The following is an 18,132-nucleotide window of genomic DNA, read 5'->3' on the forward strand; positions in this document are numbered from 1 at the left end:
ACTATATCGTACATGTCTCACTGTCTGTTCCACATATGCCCGATGCTTTGGGTGTGTTTTGGACGTGAATGTCCCACTATGTGTACATACCAGTGCCTATTTGCATGTCATGTCTGTCCATTAGTTATAGTTATGACAGCCCAATGTGCACGTTTGTGCGTGCATGCGCGCGCTTCACGTTGCATTCTTAAATCCTCTTGGCTATCTACAGTACAGAGCCATTCAAGTCACCAAAACTGTCATTAGCATTAAGTCCTCTTGAAGATGATTGATTAAAACAATTAGCTGTTTGTCTGTCTGTCGGTCTAATGTTTTATATTTATTTTTTCCCTTGGCTGTGTGTGTGTATTGTTGTAGGTGGTGATGAAGCAAAATGCTGTGATCGAGCATTTAAAACAAAAGAAGACCATGACACCTGCAGAGAGAGAAGAGAACCAGAGGTAGAGTGTGTGTGTGTGTGTGTGTGTGTGTGTGTGTGTGTGTGTGTGTGTGTGTGCGTGTGCGTGCGCGTGTGCTAGGGCATTCACGAATAGTGATTTTTAGTATTCGAATTATTCGACCTCAAAGTATTGGAATAATCGAATATTCGACAGGACTGGCCAAACTGTCAAATATTAAGTAAGCAAGAGGCGAACATTGTGAAAATAGCCGATCTACATGCTCACAACGCCTTGCAACGCATGTAGATCTGCTATTTTCACAATATTTATCTGCGGAACCGAGTCTCAATTCCATATGCTTGTCAGGGTGGGCGTCCCCTGTTCATTTATTTTGGGGGTCACGGCCTAAAAAGGTTTGAGAACCCCTGGTATAGAGCATTAACAAATTCATCCACCAGGGGCATTGACAACTCATTCTTATGACTTCCTATCTAGCCAAGCTTTATAAACTATATATTTTTTGAAGAGAAAACGATAAAAATAAGCGAATATTCGACTTTGGTGAACAACATCGAATAGTGACTTTGATATTCGAATATTGGAATATTTGGTGAATGCCCTAGTGCACGTGGGCGTGTGCACTTGACGTTTACACACAGAGGTCATCATTGCCACACCCTTTGGCTGCCGACCTCTTGTTTGGCATGTGTGTGTGTGTGTATGTGCACATGCGTGTAGCCCAGTCTGCACACGTGTCCACATGTGTGACCTACATAGCAGCGTCTCCCTCCCTGCGGGAGGGAGCGAGGCAGGAGGTTTACATTGAAGTGGTTGTGGGTCATGGGAATGTTCGGACCTGAGCATCACCACACTAACATGCACTCCCCACACTCACACTGTTCCCAGTGGGAACGATATGATGAGCTTTGAGGAACGTGATCTGCAAAAATAATTGAAAACGCCCATCCCTCAGAGAGCTGACTCTCAACGTTTAAATAACACCCAGGATTTTACAGTGCACCATTTGCCATTTTCCATGTTTTCTCCCCTAACAAAACAAAAAACATCTTATTTTCGATGGGAAAACATCGCCCAAGAATACAGTAATTCCCAACAATGACCTCTTGCAGCAATACAAGGCATGCGCTCACTTATTCTAGTGAATGAGTAATAATAATGAGTAATGAAACGCCATTGTTTCTAGCGTCACTGGACACCAGTTGTTTATGTCATCTGATAGAGATCCAGTTGATTCATCACTTTGTGATATTAAGTAGTTTTGATTTTAGTTGTCTTGGACCCCCCCCCCCCCCCCCCCCCAAAAGGAAATGCAATTCCCTACTTATCCCCTGACAAGAAACATTTACAATTATACTGCCGAGTAAATAAATTGTCGCAAATTACTTGTACAGAAAACCTGTACAAAAACAAGAGCAGAGCTCTCGCCATGAGCCATCCTCTCCTGGATGTGGTGGGCAGGTCCCACCAGCGTTTACCACACAGAGAGGCGTGACCCGTCACCGACCCTGACAACCATGTGTTTGTGTCCACAGCGTGACCATTCACACCAAGCTGAAACAGCAGAGCCAGGCAGCTGTGAGCTCGCAACACCAGCTCCTCATCTGTCTCCTGCCTCATTTGTCATTCTTGTCTCTGCGTGCCCGTTTGGTGCCCTGTCTACTTGTCTGTCTTTAACAATGTCCTCCATTTTGGAAAACCAAAATGAACTGGGTCAAACCAGGGAACATCAATGAGATGGTGTGTGTGTGTGTGCGCGCGCGTGTGCACAGCCACACACACACACACAGATTAGACTGTCTTTTTAATCAGATGGTTACAGTACAATGACAGGTACTGATATAAAAAGAATGCTCCTGGGCCCGACCCATCCGTGACCCTGATAAGAGTGTGTGATTGATAGTCATTGTGACGTCCATTTAACTACTCACACGTAGGTGCGCTCAACAAGCTATTTTGTTGGTGAAGCCAATGGCTGCCAACGTAAACAATCCTACTCTATGTTGGCTGAGAACGTTGGGGTATGTTAGCAAACATACTGTGGAGGGTGAAGCTCAGTGAAGGCTATTCACAACCAGAGCGGCTCTTTTCGTGGAATTACATTTAGTTTTACTACATTGTACTAATGCTGGGTATTATAGGAAGCAAAGTAAAAATGTGCAAATATGTTGTCGACTATGTTCCATAATATCGCATTCTTTGCAGATAATTCTTGCTCAAGTCTGGAGCACCAAGACATTCTTCGTTTTGTTGTTTTACATGTCTGTCTTTCTTTAATCTCTTAGCTGTCACGTGTTTCTCTTTGTTTCTTTGTATAGCTTGCAGTTAGGCATGGAAGTGTTTCCTGCTTTCTCATGTTTATAAGAGAAGAGTGTGGCTTCCCCATTGCTCATTTATCTCCTCGCAATCTCAGCCACCAGCTACCGAGGAGCCTCAGACAGACACTGTCTAAACACTGGGCAAAACAATCCTCCCCCTAACATCTGTCATAAATGTGACCAAATAACTCTCTTTTAATTCACTGTTCACAATGTCACACATCCTGCCATTTGGCATCACTTTTTATTTAGCTCATAACTTTTTTTCTATCAATTACACACCCCATGTCTTAAATTCATGGATTTATTTGTTTTTGTCACATTCCTAAACTAATAAATTGATGACCGGCAGAGTCTCCTACTGTCTGATGACCCAGCCACCACATTATTGGCTTTGGAATGCGACAAAAGCAAGATAATCTCCATCAATTCAAGGCTTCATGGGGTGTGTAATTTATACAAAATAGGACATTTGTGAGGTGAACTACTCCTCTTGCGGTTGAATCTTACGGTTCTGTACATTTGTCCTCTGAATACCAATGTGTTCATTCCATACGTTTAAGACTTTGATCAGTTGGACCAGACCGGAAGTGTTGTGGTCAGTACTCTGTAGTACTTAGTCGTTATGGTAAACTCACAGGTTTGACGCTGGACCCTTATTTTGCCACTCGTTCCGTCTCTAAAATTGCTCTCGCTGTCTTGCTCCTTCCATCCCAGGATGATCGTGTGCAACCAGGTGATGAAGTTCATCCTGGACCGGATAGACAAGGACGAGAAGCTGGCTGCCAAGAAGAGGAAGAAGGAGGAGGTGGTGGAGCAGAAGAGGAGGTTGGCCAACGCCTCCAAGCTCTCCTCGCTCCTCTACCGCCACAAGGAGAGCCTCAAGACGGAGATCCTGAAGAAACGCACCCTGCTCGACAAGGAGCTTCAGCTGGAGGCGCAGGTGCGAGCCTGGGGGGGATGGGAGAAACTGGTTTGGGGAGGTTGGAGAGGAGGAGGAGGAGGGAGCGACCACCCAACACACACAACTGCAGTACTCGGTCTATAGGGGCCTCCCTCACCAACCTAAAGCTGTGGTTTTCAACCCTTTTCATATCAAGGTCCATTATTTATTCGTCATTCGTCTCACCATTTTGATGAGATTTAGCCTCTTGAGGCAAGACTTTGAATATTTTCTGTTGTCGTTGGATAATTTTGTCCACAATTCCATGCTGTATGTTAGTATCATAGGAGAGATACTGTAATAGGCAAAGGTCAAAAACATATTCTACATCCTCTTATTGTGAGTTAGGGTTAGACTTCTTGTAAATTAGGTAATGCAGATGTTTAACATTAATTCAACTCTTGAGAGCGTAAAATGAAACCAAAAGGACCCTTAAGGGTCCATTTAATTTCATTTTATGCTCAAGAGTTAAAGTTCTATTAAGGGTCCATTTGGTTACTAACGCTTCCATCATTTAGCTAAGGACCACTGGTGGTCGACCAGCCCACTGGTTGAGAACCACTGATATTTGTTTCTAAGAGGTAGCTTAGCTTTAGCAGAACACCCACCCACTCACAGAGAGACAGAGACTTATTTTAATAACCTACCTCATATTGCGACAGGATAGAAATGCAGCAACAGAATCGGTACACTAAGAACACCAAACGTCACTTTTCATACGGGCCTGTAACCAAGCCATTCTTCATTCCCTCAGGAGGAGCTTAAGAGAGATCTACTACGCCTGCGGAAGGAGAAAGAGAGGGCTCAGGCCACGGCCTACCAGGCTGCCCAGGCGGCAGCAGTGGCGGCGGCGGCCGCAGCCCGTGGCCAGACGCCGCACAGCCTGGCGCGCGCACACGCCACCGCTGCCCCCCACCACCACCAGCACCACCTCGCCACCACCACCGCCGCCGCCTCCACGGCAAACAAGAGGAAACGGGAGGAGGATCAGCGGGTGACGCCGCCCTCGGCCAAGTCCAAGAAGAAGAAGATGATTTCCACCACCAGCACCAAGGAGAGCAGCAGGAAGGACACAAAGCTCTACTGCGTCTGCAAGACACCCTACGACGAGTCCAAGTATGAGTCTGACCTCCAGTACCGCACCTTAACCCATTTAGGCCTAGAATTATTGAATGCTTTAACCAGTGAAAAATAGCAGATATACAAGCTCACAGCGCGGCACCGAGTGCTATTTTTGGAAAAAGTCGTGAAAATGTGTGCAAATCTTTGAATATATGTATTTTCAAAGCGAGCGTTTGTAACTCAAATTTTGCTTCTGGGTGGTCCCTGGAACTACATATTTTGAGATGGGAGTCTGTGGCCAAATAAATATAATTTTGGGGGTCCTTCACATGAAAAGGTTTGAGAACCACTGACATAGTAGTCTCTCAAGAACAGACTAACTGAGCTCCATTTAAGTGAAAAGGACCTTTTCTTTGATGATGGCTAGCCAGATTGCTGACATAGAAACATAGGTTTTTCAAAAAATCTTAGAAGGATTCAAAAGACACTTATAGAATCGGGTCAAAATTCTAAATTTCAAGATTTCTGAAAAATAGCAGATCTACAAGCTCGCAGCGCGGCACTGTGAGCTTGTATCTCTGCTATTTTTCAATAGTTAAAGCATTCAATAATGATACACAATAATGTGTGCCCATTCTAAATGGGTTAATCTGATAACTATACCATACCACACCATAATATAATGTTCCCGGACCCCACTTTGAGAACCACTGCACTATACCAGGCATACACCATCTGATCACTATGCCACACCCTTATTCTGATTTGTAATAAACAGTGCTAATCAATTGATCCATGCCTTTTCCCCTCCACAGGTTCTACATCGGCTGCGACCTGTGTACCAACTGGTACCACGGTGACTGTGTGGGCATCACAGAAAAGGAAGCCAAGAAAATGGACGACTACATCTGTGTAGAGTGTAAACGAGGCCAAGAGGGCAAGAAAGAGGAGCTGTTCTGCATCTGTCAGACGCCATACGATGAGTCACAGTAAGAAGCTAGGGACAAATCTGTGTTTGTGTGGGGGGGACTAGCAGCATTTATTTTTTAACTGGAGGGTAATTATTAATCATTGTAAAACATTTAATTAACATTTTCTTTTATTGGTTCAATTTTGGTAGCCAATTGTGGACAATTGTGTTGTTTTTCTCCACCCACCCCTGGGGCGTTTTGAGAGTGGGCATTTTTTCCTGTATATTTCTGGCCTCACAGTGTCCTCTCTCACTCTCTCTCTCTTTGTGTCCAGGTTCTACATCGGGTGTGACCGCTGTCAGAACTGGTACCACGGCCGCTGTGTGGGCATCCTGCAGAGCGAGGCCAACCACATTGACGAGTACGTGTGTCCACAGTGTCAGTCCACGGAGGAGGCCATGACAGTCCTTACACCTCTCACAGAAAAGGACTTTGAAGGCCTTAAGAGAATCCTACGTTCCTTACAGGTACATATTGTAGGAGTCACACACACACACACACACACACACACACACACACACACACACACACACACACACACACACACACACACACACACATAAACATAGAAACTTTTACTTAGAAGGGCATCCTTGGTCACTTCCATAGAGTAATACCGGTAGTTCAGTTAACAACCATATATCCACCACGTCTCCTGTTTGAATCTTTGAGTCCTGTGGTGGTTCTCGTTCCTGCCCTTTGTTGCCCATCTCACAATAGTTATTTCAATAATAAAAAATCACACCCGTGTGAACTGAGCGGTGGAGTCTGTGCACGTGTGTGTGTGTGTGTGTGTGTGTGTGTGTGTGTGTGTGTGTGTGTGTGTGTGTGTGTGTGTGTGTGTGTGTGTGTGTGTGTGTGTGTGTGTGTGTGTGTGTGTGTGTGTGTGTGTGTGTGTGTGTGTGTGTGTGCCTTGCCTGTTCTGGCCTGGCCTGAACAACAGCGCCCCTCCCTTAACATGTGTGGTCAGAAAAGGTACTACACTTGAGGCTACATACAGACCCACCCACATACATACATACATACATACATACATACATACAAACAAACAAACATACATACCTACACACACGGCCACGCTATGGAGACGGTGTGACCACCGCTCAAAAAGAGATGCACAGAAAAATAAAGGGCATGGTTTACCCTATGGACGGCCTGTTGGGAGATATAAACACGTGCGCGCGCGCGCACACACACACAGACACACACAAAAAAAAAAACATTGACGTTTCTATTGCCTGTTTAAGACTTTCTATGTGGATTTTATTTGTGTTAACGTAGGGTAAAGTAGGATGTTTTCACCCATGAACAATGGTGGTGTCTGTGGAATATTTTTTTCTTTCTTTTACCGCGATGCGGTAAATTATTTTAACATGGACTCCAATAGAGGCGCATCCCCGGGACCCCAGGACCATGACATGAATGAGTCCCTGGGTGACTTGAATGAGTTTTTGATGCGGGATGCACACGTAATGACATCACTGGAAGAATTAAAGTGAGACCCACACTCTAAAAACAAAAACTAGGCTCTACTCAATTTTATTGGTGAAACATTTTTACACTCAAAAATATTGAGTAAATATTACTGTTATGAAATCAGGTAGATGATACTCAATTAATTTGAGTAAAAGTAACCAAAACTTTTACGTACTTATTAACAACTAAAATTGAGTACAATGACCTAAAGAAATTGAGTAGATATAATTAAATTATTCCGTCAATGCCACAAAAGACTACAAGTAAATACATTGAAATATTAAGTAGATCTAATTGAATATTAGAGTATGATTTAACAAAACAAATATGTCACATTTACTTTATTCATTTACTTTTATTGATTTAATTCATATAGTACCATTTACCCCTTTCATTTACTTTACCTTTTACTCCAGGAGTACATGATGTCAAATGAATACACATGAAATAATTATGCAGATAATTATGTTTTTAATCAACTAATTTTGACCAGTGTAACACCACATCAAGTATGAACATTCAACATACTTTAGTATGTAAATGGCCTGCAAAAACAATATGTTTAAAGATAATGATCAGGAAAGGGGTATCCCTGACACTTTTAAAATTCTGTTTACTAAAGAGCAGTGTGTATTCACAATACTGTATATAAGTACCTCTAATTGAACTGTGCATACTGTAAGTAAGCAGTCTGTCAAACATTATGCACCATAAGAACAATGAGCCCATCAAATGAACAGTAAGTCATAACCACAAAATACATTAAAGACAGTCAGAGGCCATTTGGCATGAAAGAAAATCACAACTTGGAATATGAAATAATAAATAAGCATTTACAGTAGCTCAACATTTAAACATATTGACTATGCACACGTGTAATGTCTATATGCTAAACTGACCTGTTTGCATTATGACTCGAATGCACCAGAAACAAACACTTTACATTAACTAATTACTATCAGCAACAAATACCATTGCAAAAATGCTGTTTTGACAATAAATCCACTTTCAGTAGGTTATACCCACTTTCTGAGAGCATCTTGCTGAACAGTAGTCGGCAAGCAGACATTTTTTCAGTCTCTGAACTTTGGCTGAAAGGTGTCCAGGATCCAACTCAACTAGTACTTTTTGGAACATCTCAAGACCATATCTGAGGTTCTTGGGGTATCTCAGATTAAAGGCATAGAACAGTCCCAACAGATAGCAGCAGACCCCCAAGATTGTTGAGGGCAGTGATGCCCTTAATCACAATACCTACATCAGTAGGTTCATTCATTGAGTCCTCTTGGTTCTGCAGCAGGTAGATCTTCATCTTCTTCTTCATCATCACCTCCTCTGTCAACTTCTCTTCTACTCTGACAGGTGCCCCAGCAGCTTCCTTCCTGCACACATTGTGAAGATAATTGTTTAGAGCTCACTTTCAGGCTAAATGTTACAAGACACACAGACACACATTGAGCAATCCTAGCTGTCTCCACACATGCAGCCCTGGGCATAATCTTGAATCAGTTGGACCAGACATGCAACGGATGCAACAGCCATTCAGCCAATGTCACAACCTCATTCTCTGGACATCACTATGCTGTTCCTTTGCATGTGATGGTCTCATCCACGATGACATTAAAACGTCAAAACATTTATTTTACTAACTCGAAAGTCCTTGATCTTGACACTATCTTCTTCCAGATGGTCGATGAGACATCGGATGATGACCTCTCGTGTTCGTTGATTGGGGATTCCTCTCTGCAGAATAGAAAAATAATTATTTGAACAATAAAGAAAAAGTATGACTGCACTTTCATAACTAACATAAACTTTGGCAATACAATTGTTTCCACAACCCAGTTTTAGCAACGGAAGCTGGGAGACTGTCCTTAGTAGCTATTAAGACATACATTTAGAAATGAATAATCAGGAGAGAGAGAGTTGCAGGGGATAAAGATGAGTTTAGCATAAATTAATATAGTAATTATTGTCATTAGCCAGGTGAAATATAATTAAAGCAGTTAGAGTAAATGAAAGTTTCATACCTGAAGTACAATACTCATTTGTGCCCAAACTGCCCTTCTTGGACTGGAACATGGACAGTAGTTTGGGGGTATAGAAGTCCAACATTGCCATACATTTTGGCTCAAGATTCAGTGTGGTGATCATCCTGAACTCTGCACTAACCTGGAAGACAGAGATGAGGGGAAGAGAGTAAAAAAGAAGACATGTAGATAATAATGTAGGCCTATACCTGTGCATTTTATCTTCATTGTACACACCATTGTATGCAGCTGTGCATAGCTTGTAATAAATTCAAAAAGTCACAATGACTAGAGGGCTTGCACATTCCTCTCACTGTAACCTTAACTAGCTGCAAACCTTTGTAAAGAACATAAGTTATACCCAATACATTTGTGTAGCCTATATGCACAAAGATACAGTAAATCTACTTACCAATATTTGCAAACACTCTCCAGGTTTCTTGTTGAAGAAGATGTGTGCTGCTGCTGTTTGTTGACAGAATGTTCCAGTAGAACTTTCCCATGAACCCTTGTGTACAATTTTGAATCTTAGTCATATCTACTCAATTGTTTAAGTTGTTGTGAGAGATGAAAGATTATTAAGTTGGAATGAATAATAATTAAGGGTCTTTTTAAATTGATCCATATAAGTACTCCATACTCAAATATTATGAAGGAAAATTACCAAAACAAATTGAGTATAATTCATGAATAAAGTCAGTTGGTCAAATACTAATTTATTCTCATGAAATTAACTCAAATAATATATGTACATCTAACTCAAAAAGAACAGTTGGATTTTTACTCATTTTGTTTGGTGTGACCTACGCAAACAATCACATACATGATATTCAGTGATTTTATTGAGTAAATATAACTTTTTCTAATAGTGCTATTTACTCGGTCACAGAATTCTTTCTTAGAGTGCATGTCCCTATGGCTATGTGCGACTTAAACTCACCCACGTGCACACACCTAAGATTTTCTTTAACAGATTTGGGACGTGCAAGGACACACTGAAAGACTCACACCTGCACGTTCACTCACACACATACTTCCTTATGTCCTCTCTTTCCCTCTCTCACACACACACACACACACACACACACACACACACACACACACACACACACACACACACACACACATCCCTAAGTCCTTGTCCCTGTCCATATGATCAGATTTGTTCCTCTCCCTTCAGCTCTTAACGGAACAGCTTTCTGTTATTCTCGTCTCTTCTTCATCTTCTTCTTTCTTTCTTTTTATTTCTTCTTTCTTCCTCCTCTTCCCTCCAGTCAAGACTAGAGATGTCATTTTCACAGTTTTTTCTTTTCTTTTTTTCTTTTTCGTCCATGGGCCTCAGTGTTTTCTCCTCTATTCCCTTTTCCTTCAGGCACATAAAATGGCATGGCCCTTCCTGGAGCCGGTGGATACAAATGATGCTCCAGACTACTACAAAGTTATCAAGGAACCAATGGGTGAGTAGAGGCATTGGTGACTTGTCCACATATACAAAGCTGCATTCAGAATCGAGTGAATACATGGAAATTAATATACCAGGCTTTAGTTCTATATATATTCATATCTGCAATCCCTGTAACTGTATGTAGGCAACACAATTTTGGTGTCTCTTTACCTGTAAATAGGTCATTTTAATTAGGGCTGTCACAATTATTACATTATCGTCTAATAAACAGTGGAAATAACAAATCTAAGAGCTCTCGACACGTTGTGAGCTTGTAGATCGGCTATTTCCACTATCAATGATCTTTTTTAAGTATAAAGTTGTCAAATATGTCAGTAATTTCTTTGTATATTTAGGTTAACGTGTCATATCTACCATGTGCAACTTCCATGCCTAAAAGCCAAACAGAAATGTGATTGTCAACGACAAAAACGCAATTAAATCGTTAATCGCAATTAATCGTCATGTCATAATCGTGACAGCCCTAGTTTTAATAATACTAATAACAATAAAGATTATTAATGCATAGACAAAAACGTCAACTTACACACACTCTCTCACAGCCATGAGTATGACTCTTAAAAGTGTTGAGGCCGGCAAGTTACCAGGAAGAAAAGCCCTCCAACTCAGATCAAACCGGCCGTGTAAATGGGGACTTGCGTCACCAGGGCCTTTTTGAACTTCCACACAAACAAACCGTTAATGAGCGGCTCCGGGCCCTGCCGAGCTCCTGGTGGAAACAGCCCAGAGAGCCTCAAGCATCACAGTCGAGGCAGCCCAGCCAGCCCCACACTCTGCTCCTGTTGGCCTAGTGCTGGAAACTACCCCCTTCTTCCTCCTCCTCCTCCTCCTCTCCCCACCTCTACCTCCTCTTTTTCTACCGCAAGAAAAAGACCTTGTTGAATTAAACCCATTTAGGCCTAGAATTATTGAACGCTTTAACCGGTGAAAAATAGCAGATATACAAGCTCACAGCGCGGCACCAAGTGCCGCGCTGCGAGCTTGTAGATCTGCTATTTTTGAAAAAGTCGTGAAAAATGTGTGCAAATCTTTGAAGATATGTGTTTTCAAAGCGAACGTTTGTAACTCAAATTTTGCTTCTTGGGGGTGGGGGGGGGTCCCTGGAACTAGATATTTTGAGATGGGGGGTCCGTGGCCAAATAAATGTCATTTCGGGGGTCCTTCAAATGAAAAGGTTTGAGAACCACTGACATAGTAGTCTCTCAAGAACAGACTAACTGAGCGCCATTTAAGTGAAAAGGACCTTTTCTTTGACGATGGCTAGCCAGATTGCTGACATCGAAACATAGGTTTTTCAAAAAAATCTTAATTTTCACGATTTTTCAAAAATAGCAGATCTACAAGCTCGCAGCGCGGCACTCGGTGCCGTGCTGTGAGCTTGTATATCTGCTATTTTTCAATAGTTAAAGCATAAAATAATGATACACGACGATATAGTGTACCCGTTCTGAATGGGTTAAAAAAAAAGAGAAAAATGTAAGAGAGGGGCGTCTGGCCGGCGTAGCTGCGGCCCTTCATCGTGTCGGGGGTTTTCGAGATGAAATCAGAAGACAGAGAATAAGGAGGCCTTTGATATATCGGCCGTGAGGTCTCTGAGTCAGGGTGGGGGCCGATGGAGGTTAAGACTCAGGATCTGTTTGTTTAAAACCTGAGCCCCAGGGACGCGGCACGCAGCAAACCACCGCTAGCAGCAGATTATATGAAGAGCCCAACCAGCTCTCTCACTAACGAGCTCAATCTATTCGTTTTTTTCTTCTTGTTTTATTCAACCATATATTTTCTAACGTAGGGGCGAAGTAGAACCATAAAAGATCTTAACTATTCGTTTTTTGTTTTTAGTCAATATTATATTTTCAAGTGGCAAAGTGGAACCATAAAAGATCTTTGTATTCAGTGATGCTTCCGAGGTTTGGTTCATTTGGCAGCCGCTGCGTTCACAGGAACTTCAGTCTAATGACATTCTCCTCAGGAATGACAGCGGGTCAGATGTCGGTAATTGATTTTGACCAGGGAGTCGATTGGGGTTAGGGCTGGCGGAGGCTTTGAATTTTTGCTGTCACATATAAAGTGATGAACTGTACTCCAAAGATGCATATTTGAATGCTTATCAAGCACATGCCACATAGGCTGCAATTACTTTGAAGCAAGTATGCAGAAGTCGATGAGAAAAAATCTGGATAGCCTGCTAGATCCTGTGCTTTTCTTTTCTGCTGCGTATCAGCGTATGTGATGTTTTGTCTTTGGCAAAGAGCTAAATGGTATTCAGTAAGTCCGTCTCTCATCTCCGGTACACAGACCTTTCCACCATGGAGGAGAGGTTGCAGAAGCGCAAGTACATCAAGCTGACAGAGTTTGTGGCGGACATGACCAAAATATTCGACAACTGCCGCTACTACAACCCCAGTGACTCACCGTTCTACCAGAGTGCCGAGGTCCTGGAGAACTTCTTTGTTCAGAAGCTCAAAGGGTTCAAAGCCAGCAGGTAAGATACTGTCAACTGTGACAATGATGTCACTTGCTGCTCACCCTCCCCCAACCCCCCACCTCGGAAAACGGAGAGTTATTGATGCAACAGTGGAGGACTGCACCAGGGTTGCCTTCACTCACACTCAGTGTACTGTCTTTGAACGTACATTCACAGCACTGCACGCTATACAGTAGTAGTTTAAACACACTACCCTGATCACAATTCATGGACCACTTAAGCGTTTAGTTATTATGTTGTCTAAATAAAGGCAAAATAAAAGATTAATATTAAACAACATCAATTATCCAGATTACAGATGTAGAGTTCTATCGAGCAGATTGTTTGTTTGAAATTGTCGTTGCATGTGAGTTGTGACCCTGTGCATGTTTCCTATGACGTCAATGACTCCTCCTCGTCTTTGACCTCTCGTGTCGATCTCCCTCTGATAGTTGGACTCGTCTGCAAATGTTTTGTGCTGTGACTAAATGCTCCCGCAGTCACCAGGCCTCCGCACTACACTCATTCTGAAGACTACTTAATAGACCTTTGACTGAGTGCACTTGAAAAGCCAAGATGTAACACGTTTAGTATTTAGCCAAATATCATATTATAAAACCTGTTGCAATTGAAAGTACAATGCATCAGAAGAATTATGTAGATAGAAAATATAATAATAATAATCCAAATGCTGTGATGGCATCCAAAATAAAGTGCTATTTATAGGAAGCTGTTGTAGGTGCTGCAATGTAAGCGGCTTGGAACGCCTTCGCATTTTGCAGTTGCGTCTTAAAGCTCTGTTTTGCACGACACATACTTTCATCCGTCCTTGTGTTGTCAAGTTTCCTCTCTGTCCTTATAACATTGTTTCTCTGCTTGGCCACTTGATTTCACCTCAACCTCGCCAACTTGTCTACTCTTAACATTGATCGCGCAATGTTGCATCCATGACTGCTGCCATTTCATACGTTCAGCTTAAAGGAGAATTCCGGACTAGTGCTTTTCTTACTGTAATCTGATGTTATTCCATCTATTTACCAATGGTAGAGGTGAAAAGAACAACGAATCCTTCTCTAGTGCACAGTAGCTCTGAGCAGGGAGGTGGGGTCTAGTGGCCGTTCACCTATTCACAGCAGTCCATTAGGGACAAAACTCTGTGGAGACGTCTCCGCCATTATGAAAGACTGATGTAACGGGCGCGTGGTGATTTTCCGATGTCCGAGAGACTTAAAAGCCGAAAGGCTGTTCAAATATGAGAGAGAGATTTTGAAGCTCACTGAAACTGAAACTATAACATGCCGATTTTGAAGCTCACTGAAACTATAACATGCCGCTGTTTACCTGAGAGCCGAGAGACACACACACACACACACACACACACACACACACACACAAAAATCAATCAATCAATCAATCAATCAAAAAAGCCGTAAAAGTAGGCCAAATCAATTAGTGCAGATTTAGCATAATGCCCCAATGCCTGCGGTCAAAGCTGTGGTGGATTCAAGATAATAAAAGAAAAGAGAACTCTACCACTCGTTGTGGGATATCATAACATCAGATTAAGGTAATAAAACCGCTAGTCTGAAATTCTCCTTTAAGTCTCAAGTTGCTGCTCAGTTAGTTGAAATGTGCTTCCAGGCTGAACCTAAGTGTAATGTTATCATGTGCTTCATCTGCATGTATTTACACCATCCATTCTCTCTCTCTCTTGCAGATTGTGATGTCATAACTCCTGGGTGCCGGGGTCACTCTAAAAAATCACACACACAAAAACAGACAATTGGCCTATCCTGGACCTTGCTGTTTTTCTATTTCCGTAAAACAGCAAAAAAAAATGTTTATAAAAAAGTGCATATATTAAAACCACACTATAGGTGTGATTCCATTTGTATTTTAGAAGGAAATGAACCTCAAATAGATAAATAAAATCTTAATGTTCTAATTCTAATAATGGCAGCCATGTTGGTTACACAAAGCAAGGGAAAAATAAGCTTATTTTCGTACAATCCTGGCTGAAGAGATGACTGATATTTTGTTTTGGAAAAGGTTTGGTAATCTCTTAAGTGATATAAAATATTGGACAGAAAACAAAGTATAGATTTTTGATATCGTGATTTCAGATAAGCTCCACAGCACACACACAGATTAAGTTATAATTTGACATAACTTGACAGGGCAAGTTTATTGTATTCACCATAATGGAACATTTTTACCTCAACTAAAAGCTGACTGTTTTAAAAAAGATTGTGACAGTTATTAGTTTTTCATTTTACCGGATGTATCCATGTATATGTTATTTTATGTGCATATTATATCCTTTTGTGAAGGACTATTTTTATGTTCTAAAGGAAATAATGGTAGGACTTGTATAGAGAGGTCAGTGGAAAAATCTAGTTTTAGCTCTCCTGTTGTGAATCTGGTGAGCATGGAAGTGTCATGTTTCATGATGTAATGTGGTCTTTGTATATACACTGTTGAGCTAACGTTACATGACGACACTCAGTTAACATTTCACCAACATGGCTGCTTGGACCTTCCAAAATGTCTGACCCCAATGGCATCCAATACATGTTTTTTTTGTTTTGTACCCCCACCTCTTGTCTAATGCATATTTTTGTCATATTGTCAAGCTTTTAATAAAAAAAAATGAAAGAAAAAACAAATGACAACCAAGTCATCCAACTGTTTCCTCCTCCTCTCTGCCTGTCTCTGTAGGTGTCATAACAACAAACTGAAATCATCAGCCTCTTAGGTCCATTCTAAAAGCTAAATGTCAAAAAGGCATCCTCGCAGTTTGCGCTGAACAAATTAAGCCATGGGGGTTCGATGCAGGCTGAGCCATGTCCACACAAAACCGTCCCTATCTGAACGGAGTGTCTTGTCCCTGTTGAAATGACAACAACACCAACTGATGCAGTGGCTCCCAGCCGGACAAACTCCTCGTCCTCCGTTAACCTCCACTGTAGCGGTTATGGAAGAGAACAGAATTGAAAAGCCCCTTATTATCCAAAGCGTCAGAGGAAAACAACTGCAAACGTGTCCCGGTGTAGATGCTGGGGCCAAGCAGCCCCAGACTCCGTTCTGCAGCCTCCATGTTCCTGGGGCCTATAGCTGCCTTGACCAAGGTGCCCGTCCTATTCAGGCGGACTGTATGGAGGACAGTGGACCGTGTGGATGGCCAGCCTGTGAAGCTAGCTCTAAACGGGTTGGAGGGGCTGTGGAGCGCCGCTGTGGGAACCAGGCTGCAGTAGATGTTTGGAGAGTCGTCTTCATTCTATAGCTGATCTCTATTTTTGTGTATCCTGTATGGCCAGATGTCAGCTCCTCTTTTCCTAGCCTGTGGTGAAACTTTAATTTCATACTGTTACCTTCCAGTTGTCTCAACTTTGCCGCCTCAACTTCTCAATTCAAAGGTTTTTCAGACAAGACCCAAACATACACACACACACACCAGAGTCTGGTGGTATCTTGAACCTGAACGAGTCCGTTAATGTTCCGATTTCCTTATGTTGTGTCACCCCCCTTCACAGCACTGCTGAAATTCTACATTTATAACCAATGGCACTGTATTTTTTTAGAATCATTGTTATTTTTCTGAAAATTGAAAATGGGTGGATGTTTTCTGTCGTCTCCACCAATGGGGATATTGTATATAGACAATAGTGGTGGGGGGGGGGGGGGGACAAGCTTGCGCTTGCTATGTAATAGAAGGCTGTCCCTTTGACGCTCCCAACACCTAAATGTACATTTCTGTATTAATCTGAAAGGGTCACTCACAACAATACTCGCCCACCACACTGACCCACCCTCAGCACCATTCAGAACAGAGAGCCATTGTGAAATTATTGGCAGGTGCGGTTTGGCCCGTGGCCAACTTATTTATGAGCCCTGGTTTTGTGGCTTTTCTTAATTTTTTTTCTTCCTTTTTTCATGTGGAATGTTGATCTGTTGAAGGTAAAGAATGTTGATCCAAAACCTTCACTCGGTGAACTGATGTGAGTGATGTCTTTGATCCTGGCCCTCCCCAGAACCATACCTTCCCTCGCTGTGAAAGTGTGAATGTTCTGAGAGAAGTCGAGGACAAATAGACAGGAAGTGAGTTTGAGGTGAGCTGAATCAAGCATTGGGACTGGAGAATGGCGGTTAAAAACCCTGAAACATCCTTAGAACTCGTGCTCTCATAATTAGGGATGGGTATCGTTCACCTTTTAATCGATACAATACCTTTTTCGATACCTGGGAATCGATACAATACCTTTTTCGATACCATTTTCGAAACTTTTTATTTATTATTATTATTATAATTATTATTTTCCTTTTTCTATGGGCTATTTTATAGACGTTGGATCATTATCATAATAATTAACATTATAGGCTATTCTCTGCTATTTTCACAGTAACGAGTATAGCCTACTAAAGCAGTCATTAAACTTTCAGTGGCCCAACTGTTACAGATGCGACCGGCAAGGGGTGCATTCAAAAGTATCGTAACAAGGTATCGTTCGTTTTTACGTGAACCGATACCGATAGTATCGAAGTCAGTGAATCGATACCATTAAAAGTATCGTCGACGATACCCAACCCTACTCATAATGTACTAACTCCGTCCCTGCATCTTTTCTGTTTCCCATCCTATCAGTGAGAGTCAATCTGTCTCTCTTTCCGCGCTATACTATCTTGCACGGCCCTCCCCTGCCAACATATTTCACTTTGTTTGACAGGTTGGCTCACATGTATCTCTCAACTCGCAGAACTAGACCTCAAAAGCATGGCTCAGTAATTGTATAATGGAGTTTTCCACTCAGCATCAACTCAATTATGTTGTGGTCTGTGGTAGCACGCCTGGGAGTAAAACTTGTATGTGGGGTGGGGGGGGTGTCAGAGCGATCTTTCTACCGTGGGGTTTGTATGACAGTTTTATAGCAGCATTTTTAGCATATTTGGGAAATCTTTTCTAATCAGCGATTATCATATCATTACTGTTTTTGAGGGGAAAGAGGCA

General features: G+C 42.0%; 1 protein-coding gene across 4 annotated transcripts in view; it reads left to right on the plus strand.

Annotated features, from left to right (window-relative positions):
* LOC308280832 (nucleosome-remodeling factor subunit BPTF-like) overlaps positions 1-15,906 on the plus strand; it is a 63,406-nt gene extending 47,500 nt beyond the window's left edge. For 3 of the 4 annotated variants that reach the window (XM_080720966.1, XM_080720963.1, XM_080720965.1), the window contains 8 exons: positions 358-440; positions 3,434-3,659; positions 4,414-4,775; positions 5,537-5,710; positions 5,967-6,159; positions 10,571-10,655; positions 12,959-13,145; positions 15,846-15,906. In XM_080720966.1, the coding sequence (XP_080577092.1) occupies positions 358-440; positions 3,434-3,659; positions 4,414-4,775; positions 5,537-5,710; positions 5,967-6,159; positions 10,571-10,655; positions 12,959-13,145; positions 15,846-15,882 (1,347 nt within the window). In that variant the 3' untranslated portion in view covers positions 15,883-15,906. Of the gene's footprint in view, positions 1-357; positions 441-3,433; positions 3,660-4,413; positions 4,776-5,536; positions 5,711-5,966; positions 6,160-10,570; positions 10,656-12,958; positions 13,146-14,844; positions 15,733-15,845 lie in introns of those variants that run through there. The other variant, XM_080720964.1, reaches the window with a different exon arrangement.
* Positions 15,907-18,132: the final 2,226 nt, after the last annotated feature.

The sequence above is a fragment of the Nannobrachium achirus genome (assembly GCF_963921795.1).
Source record: "Nannobrachium achirus genome assembly, chromosome: 3".
NCBI classification, from domain to species: domain Eukaryota; kingdom Metazoa; phylum Chordata; class Actinopteri; order Myctophiformes; family Myctophidae; genus Nannobrachium; species Nannobrachium achirus.